At 40.9% G+C, this 15,528-nt stretch overlaps 1 protein-coding gene across 12 annotated transcripts in view; it reads right to left on the bottom strand.

Annotated features, from left to right (window-relative positions):
- The window catches only part of IQSEC1 (IQ motif and Sec7 domain ArfGEF 1), a 595,321-nt gene that overhangs the window by 353,638 nt on the left and 226,155 nt on the right, over positions 1 to 15,528 (bottom strand). For 3 of the 12 annotated variants that reach the window (XM_053303432.1, XM_053303434.1, XM_053303436.1), the window contains exon 1: positions 13,895 to 14,117. The exons of the other annotated variants lie outside the window; for them this stretch is intronic. In XM_053303432.1, coding sequence (XP_053159407.1) covers positions 13,895 to 13,917 — 23 coding nt within the window. In that variant the 5' untranslated portion in view covers positions 13,918 to 14,117. Of the gene's footprint in view, positions 1 to 13,894; positions 14,118 to 15,528 lie in introns of those variants that run through there. 12 annotated transcript variants of the gene reach the window in all.

The raw sequence follows: 15,528 nt of genomic DNA, 5'->3' as shown, positions 1-15,528 counted from the left end.
CCTCAAACCGGACCAGGACAGTTCAGTTTTGCCCCCTTGAATCCCCCCACAGTCCAGTTCAGCTCGGGGGGTTACGAATATTTTTTTAAAATTTTAAAAAATTATTTTTTGTACTTACCCCCTCTGGGGAGCTTTTCCAAGGCCACGGGAGCACGTGGTCCGTGGATGTTCCCTCTCTCCTTGCTGGCCTTTCTTATTTATAAAAGCACCTGGTTTGGGTGATCTTGTGCCCTTTCCAGGCCTTGCCCCCATTGTGGTGGCCATTTTGGAGGGCGCTACACGTGCTCAATGGGCACCTGCATGGCCTACCTGGGCTAAGTACAAAAAATAATAATAAAAAAACCTTCACTAAAAAATGTCTTTGAACTGACGGTGGAGGGGTGTGATTCGGTCCAATGTCAAGCAAACTGGGGTGGGGGTTTAGCTCAGCATTGAGCTATCAAACCAAATCAGTTTGACTTTGAACAGTTTTGGAATTGAACCTGTTGGCACATCCCTAACAACAAACGTAAGGGCAGGCCTGGTAAATGTAAGCAGGGAGGCTGCGGCTGTGGGTTTTGAGGGTGAGAGGACAAGAGGCAGGCAGTGGTGGGGTGGAGTGACACTCCCAGAGCACAGTGTATACCAGGGCAGGAGAGCTTGGCAAGGAGCAGCAGGGGACAGCAGCAGATTCCCTGCTTTCTCTCCCTTCCCACCGCAGCAGCAGCCACCACCGCCTATGGAGTTTTCCAGCCAGAAATTGGGCAGAGTTCTGCTTGCACTTCTCCTTGCAGATTGCAGCCAATACAATGAAGCTCTGCTCCTTCCCCATGTCCCTGCCTGTGGGGCAGCCATGCTCCTGCTGCTCCATGGCTTGCTGTTGGCGGTGCCCAAGACCTTGTCTGGCAGCAGCTGCCACTGCCCAGGACCTGGCACTGCCTTCACTTCCACCTCTCTGGCATTGCTGGTTCTGCTCTGGCTTGCAGCAACCCTGGCCTCACCGAGCTACACTCTCTCTGAATATGGCCAGCTACCCCGTATTACTGGCTAGTGCCTCACCCAGTCCAGCATGTGCCTCGGCCTGGCCCCCAGTGCTGGCAAGCCACCATTCCCGGCTGGCTGCCCCGCCCCCAGGGCTCAGATTGCCTTGGTGCATATGTGGATTCAGATGCCAACAAATGCACGGAAACCATCTTGGCTCAGGGCATTGGGCAGCTGGCCAGCAATGCCAGCTTGCTGGGGCAGGCCGAGGTATGCGGTGCACTCCGCAGCAGCAGTGGCCAGTGGGGAAACCGGCCATATTCTTAATGTGTGCCGCAAGAGGACAGCTGGACCAGTTGAGGCAGGTAGTGGCGGGGGCGGGGGTGACCCGGCAGTGTCCTGGGAACCGGAGAAGTGAGAGGTCAGCGATCCGCCCTGTCCCAGCTCCACTGCACCAGTGATCAGTTCTATTCCTTCACACAAGTATAGTATACAATACGTATTTGATTTGTTTTGCAGAGTGTGGTTTGCCTCACTATTTTTGCTTATTTGCAGCCATCTGCTTGTACGCACTTTTTGTTCCTGCTTGCAGCATATTAAAGTCTTGCTTTTGTTAGCCCAAACATTTTCCACCAGGTCATGTCACTGAGCTGCTAGACTCTGCCCAGAGAAGCACAGCAACGTTTCTATCTTCATGTGTGAAGTACGGAAGGATACAAAATTTGCAAGTTAACCATCTGGGTTCTGTTCATCAGGCATATTCTCTGTCTGTTATGAGCAGGGCAGATGCTGTCTGTTTAATAGCTTAAAAAACAAGACCAATCGACTTTGGGTTTGCAATTTTCTGAAGAATGAAGTGTCCTTTTGAAATTAAACTGAAATACTCCTGTCATGTCTGTAGCTAATGTCACTAGGAACTTTAAGAAACATTGCAGATTTAAGAAATCCTTCAATTGTAAAGTTCCATCCAGTGGTAAGGAACCCCTGCTAAGCAAGCGAAGAAGCACATTTTAATGTGGTGATTCTCTTATATTTAGCAGGCAAAGAGCAATTGTCCTTATCTAACCCACAGTGGTTGTTCCTGGTGTCTACATTTAGCTTCTTTCGAAACTGTGAGCCCTTTTGGGGCAGAGAACCATCTTACTTGTTTATTTTTCTATGTAAACTGCTTTGAGCACTTTTGTTGAAAAGCAGTATATAAAAATGTAGTAGTAATGGCATTAGGTGACACTATTTTTTGTGCCAGCATTTATACATATTGGATTGTTTAAATTCATATTGTAGCCTGTAAGACCAGATAAATATTTCTCTAGTGACACATACCATTAAAGCATGCTGTATAATCCAGATAGAGTTCTATCACGATGCAAAATCTCTAAGGTTATAACTCAGACAACAGGATCAGTAAATTAAATGTAAGCATATTCTCTAGATACATTTGCTCCCATGAGTGTGTATTCAGCTCTATATTAATTATTTCTATTCTTACACTTACAATATAACATCATTTCTTCTGTCACAGTGCTTAGTAGAATTCTACCGTTGCATAAATAATGGAGCAAACCACCAAGTCAAATCAGATTACAATTCTAAATAGTTTAGGATTCTAAATATGATCATTCATATGGTTTTGAGGACATATTGTCTTCAGGAATACAGAGATATTCTGGGTCCAGATAAATGTTTCAAGTCAAAATCCAGTCCAAATGTAGTCATATCAGCATGATTGATTGGCATATCTAAGTTGAACATTTTAAGTTGCACCAGACTTATCCTACAAGCTGAAATCCAAATAGCTTGATTTTCCCTATAGTAGTGCACTTTAGCTAGAACCTTTCCAGACAGAGGGGTAAAATATGAGAGATTCAGTGGATGATCACAATTAAATTCTACATGGAGGCAGTACAGGTTGTCCACATGTACTAGATTTCTTCCTGCAGTTCCCCTATCCACATGTTGTATATATTTTGTCATGAAATATTGGTCCCCCAAGGCTTCTCTGCCTTCCCAGTGTGTCACCGACAGTCTCCCTACTATCCCCAATATCCTGCTCACTCTCCCTTCCAATTCCCATCCACTGTTTCTGCCCATGCTCCGCAAAAATAAAACACATAGACAAATATCGGATAAATTAAAAGATTTAAGGCAGCGATTCAAACACACACTTTTTAAATTTACCCATACTACTATGCTGCCCTGCTGCTATGGTTTTGCAACAGTCTTCAGGTGCACGCTACATCTTTGCATAATGAGTGAACATTAGAGAATTGACATCATGTACATTCTGTTGTACTACCTTGAGGGCAGTTATGGTCATGGAAACCTACACTTGCAAAAGGGAGTTCTAACACTCATTTCCTTTATTCTACTTCAGCTTCTGCAACTTGCTACCATAGTCACATGGTCACTGTTCATCCGGGTAATGTTGTCAAGCAGGCACAGTAATACAGGCTAACAATTCATGGAGGAACACAAGGAAGTTGGACTAGCAGCCATGCTATATCTTCTGCCTGCGTATTGATACCCATTCTTGTGACCTTCAGACCACAAGACTGTCCCATCTTCCTCCATTTGTCAGTAGATTCCTGGGTGACACCTTCCCATGACCAAAACGAGTGAGGGGGGTGGAAGCAACCAGATAGAGAAGGAACAGCGGTGCGGCTCAGGTGAGGGTAGAGAGATCTCTGAGGTGAGTGGGGGGGCTATGGCAGTGGGTGAGGGGAGCAATCAGGTACTAGCATGTAGATGCTCTGTGCGGATTAGCTAATTTTCTAGTACAAGCACATTCTTGTCTAATATAGACATAGCTTCATTTTTAGAAGGTAGGTGCACATTCTAATAAGTGCACACATCAAGATGTTTCCTTTGGGCAACCAGGCCTTGCATTTCTTTGTTGCACTGTTTCTATTTTGCATGCATGCCTGTCTTATCCACAGGCATAGGAACTTTATTAAAATATCCCCAGGTATTTTCTCTTTTACGGTCTGCGGCCATGATAGGCGTTTGCCTTCTACAATGAAGGATGCACTCAGGGGTAAAAAGGTTCCTCAAGACTGCATATATGTTCTATTCACTTTGGTTTCACTTTCAATTCCCCTCCCTTATCCCTTGCATTGCTATCCAGACTGTTCTTCCTTGCTCAGATCTACTCCATCCCCATCTATTCATTCATTGGCCTTCTTTAGCCCATTTCAGACATTATGCTGTACAAATGTACATATGTCTGTACATTCATACACGTTTGTGTGGATGACTGTACCTTGGTTCATTTTAAAAGTGAACCTGTATACAGGCCCTTCAAATGCATGGTACAGGTAGAAAATGTACTGATGTTCAACGTAACATGTGAGTGACTGCAACTGTGTAAGATTTGTACCTGTGTACAGTGTCCACCCGTATGAGTTTTTAATAGGTCTAATGTCGATGCACTTTTAGAGAAGAAAGAGAGGGACAAAGGTTTGACTGTATGTGTGTGTGCATGTACAACACCTGCAGAACATGATTGATCAGGTCTGTTATCCCTCAACCCCCATATACTGCTGTTAACAAGTTCACAGACTATAATTAGGAGTTATGATTAACATTCATGATTATATCTTTGACTTAGGTTATTTTTTATAAATTGTTTTTTAAATTAAAATCAATAATAATAATAATAATAATAATAATAATAATAATAATAAATTAAAATGTAAAAATCTGGTTTTAAAAAACCATACTTTTAAAAATTATTTTATTATTTTTATCAACCCTGTTGTTATACTGATATATGACATGACTAGGACAACTGATATTGGATACGGCATAATTGTAGAAGACAATGACTGTTTCATAGGTTACTAAAATAAAGCATAAAATACCACAATTTGCTGATCTTGTTCACTAAAACATTACTACTAGCTTAACAAAGACATTGCATTTGTTGTGACAGAAAACCTTTATTCATCTTTGAAGTACCATATTTGGCAATATGGACATGACATGACACAATATTTTATAAATTTCATCATTTGCTATTTTCTTTCTTTCTGCTCTGGAAATCACATAGCAAAAGTGCACGATTTCTTATGCAAAATCGATTTAAAAATATCAGGATGGCAATTCCAAAGAAAGGGCTAAGTGTGAAAGCAAACATGCATTTAACAGTTTGTTAGTATAATTACAAATTTAAGACTGTAATACTGCTCCTGCTTGTTATACATGTTCTACTGAAGTCAGTTGGACATAGTAAATAAATCATGGCAGGACAACGTCCTAAGTGCATAAGTTAGTTAGAGGCAATCCCTGAGTTACAAACATCAAACATCCATATATATATATATATATATATATATATATATATATATATATATATATATATATAGACAAAGCTCCGTAACATATTACATTAATGCAGTCCCCAACTTACAAATACCTACCCATTCACAGATCTGACTTACAAACAAACTTTGGAAATACAACCTTTTTGTAAGTTGTATTGGTATTCCAAACATAGAAAAACACTGACTTCTCTCTGCACAGATGGAAGAATGGCCTTGAGATTGCACCTTTCTGTCAGTAGACTTAACCCCTCTTAAAGCCAACCAGGTTGTTGGCTGTCACCACATCTCGTGGCAGAGAATTCCACAAGTTGATTATGCGTTGTGTGAAAAAGTACTTCCGTTTGCTGGTCCTAGATTTCCTGGCAATCAATTTCATGGGATGACCCCTGGTTCTAGTGTTATGTGAGAGGGAGAAGAATTTCTCTCTATCCACTTTCTCCACACCATGCATGATTTTATAGACCTCTAACATGTCTCCCCACAGTCATCTTTTTTCTAAACTAAATAGCCCCAGGTGTTGTAGCCTTGCCTCATAAGAAAAGTGCTCTAGGCACCTGATCATCTTGGTTGCCCTCTTCTGCATATTCTTTTCCAGTTCTACAGTGTCCTTTTTCAGATGTGGTGACCAGAATTGTATGCACTACCCCAGATGTTGCCGCACCATCATTTTGTATAAGGGCATTAGAATATTAGCAGTTTTATTTTCAACTCCCTTCCTAATGATCTCTATCTAGCATGGAACTGGCCTTTTTCATAGCTGCCACACATTGAGTGGGCACTTTTAATGAGCTGTCCACCACGACCCCAAGATCCCTCTCCTGGTCAGTCACTGACAGCTCAGATCCCATCAGCATATACTTGAAGTTGAGGTTCTTCGTCCCAATGGGCATCACTTTACACTTGCCAACATTGAACCGCATTTGCCACTTTGTCGCCCACTCCCCCAGTTTGGAGAGATCCTTTTGGAGCTCCTCACAATCAGTTTTGGATTTCACTACCCAGAAGAGTTTGGTATCATCTGCAAATTTGGCCACCTTGCTGCTTACCCCTACTTCTAGAGCATTTATGAATAAATTAAAAAGCACCAGTCCCAGCACAGATCCCTGGGGGACCCCACTTCTTACTTCCCTCCATTGTGAAAACTCTCCATTTATACCTGCCCTCTATTTCCTGTCTTTCAACCAGTTAGCAATCCACACACGTACTCGTCCCCTTATCCCATGACTGCTAAGTTTCCTGAGGAGTCTTTGATGAGGAACCTTGTCGAAAGCTTTTTGAAAGTGTGGGTGTGCACCATGACCCACAGCCCCAAAGGCCGCCGAGCCCACTGTTCCAGGGCATCTGGAAACTGGGGCTCTCCTTTCCTGGGAATTCCTGTGCTGACCCAGACCCAAATCCAGCCCGGGAGCTTTGAATGAGCTTAAAGGTCCACGCCCAACCCCCGTGTCCACACAGTCCATGCAAGGAGGTATACCCTGGCAAATAGCCCCTTCATGGCAGGGATAGCCAGTATGCCATGGCATCCCCAGCCCATGGGGGCTCTCCTGACCAGCTTTCAGGGCCTCCCATAAGCACAGATTCAGGAGCAGCAAAGCTCTACTTTTTCACATATAAGTTTGGGAAGGGAGGCCCATCCCCTTCCCCTTTATTGTGGGGGGTCATGCTCCCCACTCTTACTCATGAGCAGGGCCAGATGGTTGGATAGGCAATGCTCCATCACTGGAACCTGTGCCAAAAACAACAGTTCAAGAGAGTTACAGGCCATAGAGACAACCTCAAACAACTCATGCAAAGGACCATCAGAGTAGAGGGGAGAAAATTGTTGAGTGAGAACTCTACTGATGCCTGATCACAAAACCTCCTCATCTCCCATGGACAGCCCTCTCATGAGAGTGTCAGGCCATGGGGGCTCTGAATAAAGCAAGGTTACTTTTTGGATGGCAGTCGTTGGGAGTGCTGCCACTGAGACAGCTCTCCGTGTTTTGGGGAACATGGCTAAGCTGCCGCAAAAACATACCCCCTGACAGCCAGCCCATCCGTGTTAAGATGTGCACCCCTGCCTTCACCTCCAGGGGCAATACCACTGTCCAGAGGCATCTGGAAACCAGGGATCCCCTCTCCTACCGATACATCTCCTACTCGGACATCTGCATACGGTGGCATGCCAGGCTGATCCAGGAATTTTGAATGTGGCATGATCCATTCAACATTCCTGCGGTCAGCCCACCGTGCCCCTAACCCCTCCCCTGGAAATTCAGGTTTGCTTTGTGCTTCTGGGGTAGGTGGCTACTTGGCAGGGGGGCATTTTCATCATGGCTTGCAGAGTCATTTAGCAAGTCACTCTACATTATAACGTGTTGTGTTTCATCTACTTAGGGATTATACAGTTCTTAAAACCTACCATGTACAAGGGGCATGTCACACTATGCTTGGAAGGGCAATGCAGATGTTCTACTTATGCCTAGGCTCATCTGGATCATAAAATAGCATATTCTTCTGCCCCAACACCCAGGGGCAGTGTGCCAGATGTGTACCAGATACAGTGCACACCCAAAGATTCCAAGTGTGCTAGAGACAATATGGACTACATGTTTCACCCTAGGCATCCAGGAGTCTAGGCCCATAGACATAGAGTGGAGCACAGTGAACTCCTAGCATATACAAAAATACCTTACTGGATCAGATCAAGGCCCATATTGTACAGCATTCTGTTTTAAACAGCAGCCAGCTGAGCTAGTAGATGCCTCTGGAAAAACATTCAACCAGACCATGGAGATGATGGTTGCGTCCTATTACCACTAACTGTCAGACTCCCAAGGGATGAGGTGGGCTCCTAGCCTAACTCAAGAATGACTGGAGCAACCCCAAAAAGGTCAGCCTCAGGAACAGCCAGGGGAGGAGGTTAGTTTGTCACCTCAGTCCTCCTCCTGGATTGCTGCATTCAGCCAGCTCTCTCTCCTCTCTCTCAGAAGCAGCTCCTCATCATCAGCTACCTTGTCTTTAAAAATTCCAGTGCAGAGCTGACGGGGCTTAAAGCCTACTTCCATCCCCACCCCCTTCCTGATCTTGCTTCCTGTTTCCTGCCACACCCAACCTAGCTGTATCCCTAGAGCTGTTTCCTGCAGCTCTCCGTGCTTTGCCTTCTCAACCTCACTAGGATCCAACTAGCCTGAGCCCTTCTCATCCCCACTGCCCTGTAAAGGGAACGAAAGCCTCAGAGGTAGTGATGTGCACAGATCCGGCTGAACCAGTTTGGTTCGAGGCCGGACTGGCCTCAAACCCAATTGGGCCCATTTGGTCCAGCACCCCCTCGAACGTTGCCCTGGTTTGGTTCAGTGTTTGCAAGCTTAGTTTTGTAAAAATAATAATAAATTTTTTTTGGTACCTTTTACTCCCCTTGGTGAAGTTCCTGGAGGTGGTGATGGGGTCCGTGGAAATTCCCCCTCACCCCGCCGGACTTTGAAATCACCCTCTTGGCTGGTTCAGCCGCTCTTCGGCTGGTTTTCGATATAATGGCCACCAGGCCACCGGGTGAAGGCTGAAAACCGGCTGAGGGGGTGATTTCGAAGGCCGGTCGGGGGAGGGGGAACCTCCACAGACACCACCACCACCTCCAGGAACTCCCTGGAGCGGAGTAAAAGGTACCAAACTGTTTTGTTTTATTTTATTTTTAACAAACCTAAGCTTGCTAACCCCCAGAACTTTGGGGTGTGTTCGGTCTGGGGTTGGACCGAACAGGGGGTGGTTCGGTTCAACCCCGAATGGTCGAACCGAACCGGTTCAACATCAAACACATTCGATGTCAAACCTGTTTGCACACCCCTACTCAGAGGAGGGATGCCACACCCTTCTCCAGCCTCCACAGGGCCACTGAAGCGACCAGGTAACATGGCATCCCGACACTAACATATGGTAGCACAATATATATATGCTTGGAGGAATATTGCCTCTGACTATTGAGCTGCTGCTGGAACAAGGCTGCTGCTGAGTAGGGAAAACTCTTTTAGCGCAGGAGCAGGTCTCAGTGTTAACTGGGACTTCCTCTGCATTGGGAGGAAGCAGAAATGAGCATCAGCTTCTTCCGTCCTGCAATGACACACTAACCTATGGGTTAGGGTAGCCACTGCAAGGCTTTCTACACATTCCCTTACTGTTCTCCCCAGTCTCAAGTCCAAGCCACTGGCTGAATCTTACCTACACAGAAAAGCTTTTTCACACAATTCTGTGTACAATTTATATTGCCAACAAAATGCATTTAGAATTTTTTTAAAAAAATAGTGTACATGGAGGAGGATAGCCCTTAATCAGCCTCCATATATTGATCTAATCTTGTGTGCAGAGCCTATGTATGTAGGTTCTGTTCGGAAGACCATATTAACACACAGAGTTGGAGGGCAAGTGTGATCTGCTCCCTCCATCATGCACTGATTATACACACAATTATTGCGTGAAAGGGGACAGACACACTCATGCATCACTGCATCTCCTTTGGATAGCCATAATGGGCTAGGTACTATGGTGCAGCGGGGAAATGACTTGATTAGCAAGCCAGAGGTTGCCATTTCTAATCCCCGCTGGTACATTTCCCAGACTATGGGAAACACCTCTATCGTGCAGCAGCAATACAGGAAGAGGCATCATCTCCTACTGCACAGGAGGAGGCAATGGTACACACCTCCTGTATTCTACCCAAGACAACCACAGGGCTCTGCGGTTGCCAGGGGTTGACACTGACTCGACGGCACACTTTACAGCAAGGTACAGCACACTGTTGGATCCTATACATGTGAAGTTGTATTGTGCCCAAAGTTCCTCTTTTTACAAAACACCATAAGATTATAAATGTTTATACATTTATATGTGCCATTCTTTCACCTGCTTTTTAAATCTTGATTAGAATGAGAAGTCAATAATAATTAATAATAATAATAATAATAATAATAATAATAATAATAATAATAATAATAATATAGAATTAGGTTACCCACTGATCCCATAGAATCATGTTACTATTGGATATTAAAGTGTTGTGATAGAAAAGCTTGACAATTCATATACAGTAGCATGGCATTCCTTTATGACTCAGTGCTGTAGTATGCAATACTTAATGTAAAGCAAGATGCTCACTGCAAATGAAAAAGTGTCATTAATTAGTAAAACTACTTTGCTCCTTCCATGAGAATGTTCCTATTGTGGTCAATCAAAGCTTTCTTAATTAATAATGGATATATTCACTTGGATTTTTGACTTTAAATATTTCAACTGTATACAGAAAAAGGCAGCACATAGACTGCATATTTTAGAAAGTACCCTCTACCCTAAGATTCTTTAAGGTCTGTGGTGCAGCTGTAAGTTGCATTGAAAAGCTCTAAAAACCTTGCTGTGTGTAGCACTACATTTTTGCAAGGCAATTTGCATGCTAGTGAAAAGGAGAATATACTAGATTTCTTTAGTCTAATCAACAATCAAGACTTGCTGACAAGCCTTGATTGAGCACAATAGGAACATTCTTGTGGAATGTTCTCATGGAGGAAGCAAAGTAATTTTACTAATTGTTATTAAAAATACCCAAAGGGTATTGTGCTATGCCTGACTCCCATATATCCATAAAACAAATCTCTGGCTTCTCTAAAGGCTGCAGTCACACTGGTTTGACTTCTCTCTTTACAAGTCATATTTTCAGGGGCTTATTTTTATCTTCTACTTTTTACAGGTCATAACTCTCTCAAAAACTTCAGTACACAGCAGTGTTAAAATCCCAACAGAATACAATGCAGTCTTTGCTTTGAATTAAAAAAATGGTTTATACCATAAAATTAGGCAATCAGAAGTTTACCCAATAAAAGATACCAGCTTACCGATTTTATTTGCCTATTAGTACTGATTCTGAACATCTAAGACATTTTATAATAATGATGCACTATTGGCTAACTAAAATAGCCTCTCTCTTTAGGTACCACAAAGTAACCAATTATTATTATTTTTAACAGTAAATGGCATGAAATGTCAGTTATGCAAGTAAAAGGAAAATAGTCAACCTAGTGAATATTCCTCAGAGTGAGTTTAATTACATTGTTAATAGGTAGTCACCTATTCCTCGAGCATTAAATTCCCATAAGTATGACTGTATTCTTAAAAGAGCCAGTTCAAAATGTATATTTTTAGAATTAAGCAGTTTTGTACATACCGGGGGGGGGGGGGAATCCAAGAGCTGAGGAAGAGCAGCATACAAATATCTTTTACATTAACTGTATTAATAGTAGAGATTCTGTAAAAGCCCTACTTTCCTGATAATTAAGAATTCCATCACAATTCATTACAATACACAATATCAAAGACACCAAATGAACAAGACAAATATGTTCATAATATTTTATAATTTAACAAACATTATTTGAATTATAGAGATGTAAGTTGAAAAGATGCCAAATGCCAAATGCATGACTAATTACTAGAGGCAAATATTTTGGAATTTCTTAATGGGCACGTTTTGCTCACACATAGCCTTTGATGAAACCCAATTATTTTTTAATCAAGCTAATATAAAGAACATGAGATGAAATGAGAAGCTAAGGTTCTACCATATATGCTCATAGGGTTTTGTTATGAACTAAAGAAACATATTGCTGTCTGGTTCTAAAAATGCAGTACCAACATTGTTCTCAAAGGAAACAACCTGTACAACTCAAATTTAATTAGATCCACACACAAAACCTTTCTACTGTACATCCAAACAAGTAGTAATATGGTGTGACAAAGAATTAAGTAGTGATAAGAAGCCACATGCCATGCCTATTTATTTATTTATTTATTTATTTATTTATTTATTTATTTATTTATTTATTTATTTTTGCATTTTTATACCGCCTATCTCCACATATGTATACAAAATATAGATATATGTGATGTGATATCGATATAAAATAGCATTTCATATTGGTTACATATCAGTTGAGGCAGCAATAGCCACAGTACAGTAAAATTTTATTTTTGGAAAAAGTTTATCTGTGAATATGCTTGCTACATATATTTTACAAAGTCTCTACAGTACTTGCTGATATTACCATAAATCAGAATTACCACAAGCTAATGTGAGTAGAATCCAGGATACACGTGATATTATCTGATAAGTTAGCATATATTAGATAGCATGACATGTATAAATATATAATTAATATATTAGATAGCATGCCATGTATAAAATAGAAGATTCCATAATAATTTAGTCAAAATTTAGAAAACAAAACTGCCACAACATATAATAATCCAAATATAACCATATTTAGAGACATTCTTCCTACTTCTACGGCTATAGTTCTCAACAAGAGTCATATCTTTACAAATGTTGAAGGATACAAACCTTGAACAATCTTTCTTTCAAGAAAAGCTCTATTACAGTTAATTGAAGTGACCTTGATCCACAACCAGCTAAACCAACTTCTTGGATTAAAGCCAGTTTAGTCCCATTGAAACAAGGTTTTTAGTTCTCCTTTTTGACTTAGCAATGCTTACTTATGAGTATCAAACCTTTAATCAATTGCTTATTAAAATGGGGTTAATATTGTTTTACATCTAAAAACTTTGATTCAGCTTAGATGTTGTGTAAATGGCAATGAAAGTGATTTATATGCTGCCTGGTTTCAAGGGGTCTATTTGTAGAATAAGCATAGTGAGAACTGGATAGTCAAATATGCACCGTTGTATTTGACAATAGTAGTCCTCAACACTGTTACATTCCAGTATTTATATTGACATCAATGATAGATAATATTTTCCTATAAACATGTATTTCTAGAAGAGTAATGGTAAAATCCTGAATTCTTTGCTTCAAAACAAAATGGTGGATTTAATGAATTATAATGAAATAGTGAACCATTCATTCATCCCATTTTTGTCCTCCTTTTGCAGAAGATGTAGGACAGATTAGTGGTACTGACTTACTTTATTACTGAAAAAATCAAGCCTACTTGACCCTTCTAAATAAATTTGCCTGAGGTAATCTCCTTAAATATTTTGATGCAATAATTACACCAGGTCTGACTAAACTCTATTTGCAACTAAATACTAGGGGCACACACCTTGGTCTTGAATACTAAATTCCTGTAGTATTAATGCTATAAACAACTGTGTATCAGACACAAACACACCATGACCACACAGCATAGAACTATAATATTACTATGTCACAAATGCATCAACAAAATGTCTGGGAAAGTCTAAAACCATTCCTTAAACAAGCTTTGAACAAAGCATTTAGGAAAATGTAAGATATATTAGTTGCTGGATCAAGACTTATAAACAAAATTTCTCTCATTCCTTTGTGCTTAAAATTCCATGTTCTGAGCATCACGGTTTGACCAAACCACAAACAGGTCTTTAGTCTCTTTCCTACCAGCTGAATTATTTCTACTTCTGCAGCTCTCAAGCCTTCCAACTGCACAATTCTAAAATGCACATCAGTGTACTGCTGAGAGGTAACACCCAAAAAATGGTTCATGAAGAGAAAGCTGCAACACTAAATTCACTGCTATTCCTACTTCTGTCTGCATTAGATTGGATTGTTTTTAACAGACAACAAATATCTAGGTTTAGATAGCAGGGAAAATACTTACAAATGACACCTTCTGCAAGCCATCCTTGATTTTTAAGAATGCTTCTTGTTTTCTTTCTTCTTTACAGAAATCTGAGGTAGAGCACGTTTTTTCCAAGAATCAAAATTCACATTCACAGCTTTCACATGCTCATTCACTCTCAGTCACAGAGAAACACCACAGATAAGGGAGCCTGTGATGTAACCAGCAGCAAATGCTGCATCAGATGAACCCAAAGGCTCCAAGGGGTTATATTTTGCAAAGCCAAAGGTTTTTCTAAGGAGGAGGATTAGCAAACGTATAACCACTAACACAGGATACACATTTGTCTGCATTTATATTTTGTCTCATGAAAAACCTTCAATTTATAATTAGAGTACACCATTAAAATAAAACTCAGATTACTTTCTTATATGATATATCGTTTCATATGTAAAAATCAAAATGATGCCATTTTAGAATTCACCATCTTTTTATGAACAGTATAGTACAGTCCAAACTAAGAAAAGGCCATTGGTCCTTTTATCTCCATGGTAACAGCAGCATCTGTGGAGGCAAATTCTACACCCTTCTTTACTGCAAAGTCAATTTATAGTGATATACTATGATACAAACTGATAAGGAATAAAAACGAGTATGAGCAGATAAATGTTATATATGTATACAGTATACATTATTCACTAAATCTGAAGCAATAATTATTTAGATCTAAAAGGAGAAAAAATACTATTTTTCTGGCATTGCTCCATGTTTGTAATTTAGGAACACATTCTTGAGTGTGAAGAATAAGTACACCATACATTGTATGTATCCCAATGACAATTGTAAACATACAGCATTTTTAAAATCAAAATATTACATCTACATGCTTTAATATGAATTTTACTACAATGCTTATACAAAACAGCACAGGGAGTGACTAAAGCTCCACTACCGCAGTCTTTCATTAACAGCTTTACTAGCACAGGAAAGCACACACCTACTGCTATGCTTTCATTGAACAAACACCAAAGAGAGTTTGCACTTTTCCCTCAAGCAATAAACTCTAGCCAGAGACCTGAGGAATCAATTCATCCCTATCATTCTTACTCACTACCATGTGAGCAAGAGAAACCTACACCCTCACCTCCATGTTAGAGCAATTCAGTGTTCACTCCACATAATTAAGATAGCCAATCTGTCTCCCTTGGCTGATGAGTCACTTTGATGACCATCTGTTCCCATTACAAAGTTAGATATATTTCAAGGACAGCTCATATTCATGGATAAGTTATGAATTCAAGGCTATTCCACAGCCTGGAAGTGTTTCAGCTAGCTAGGAGGAGGAGAAAGGTTGTCAAACAAATGCTGGTTATCACCACAATGCCTGTTAAAATACCTAAACAGCATAAATAGATGAGGTTTTGTTAATACAGTATTTACATATTCAATGACTTAACAGTAGTTAAAAATACAAAAACATAAGAAAAGGTCTATCTAGTCTGGCACCTTGTTTCACACAGTGGCCCACCAGATGCCTCTGGGTAGCCCACAGGCAAGAGCTTAGGCACTCTCTCCTGCTGTTCCTTTCTGCAACTGGTATTTTGAGGCATTTTGTTTTTTGGGCTGGAGGTGCCCAATAGCCCTCAGACTAGTAGCCGTTGATAGACTTGTCC

The sequence above is a fragment of the Hemicordylus capensis genome, chromosome 2, assembly GCF_027244095.1.
Source record: "Hemicordylus capensis ecotype Gifberg chromosome 2, rHemCap1.1.pri, whole genome shotgun sequence".
Classification (NCBI taxonomy): Eukaryota; Metazoa; Chordata; class Lepidosauria; order Squamata; family Cordylidae; genus Hemicordylus; species Hemicordylus capensis.
The sequence above is the reverse complement of the archived record's forward strand: the minus strand, read 5'-3'. Positions and strand labels throughout refer to the sequence as shown.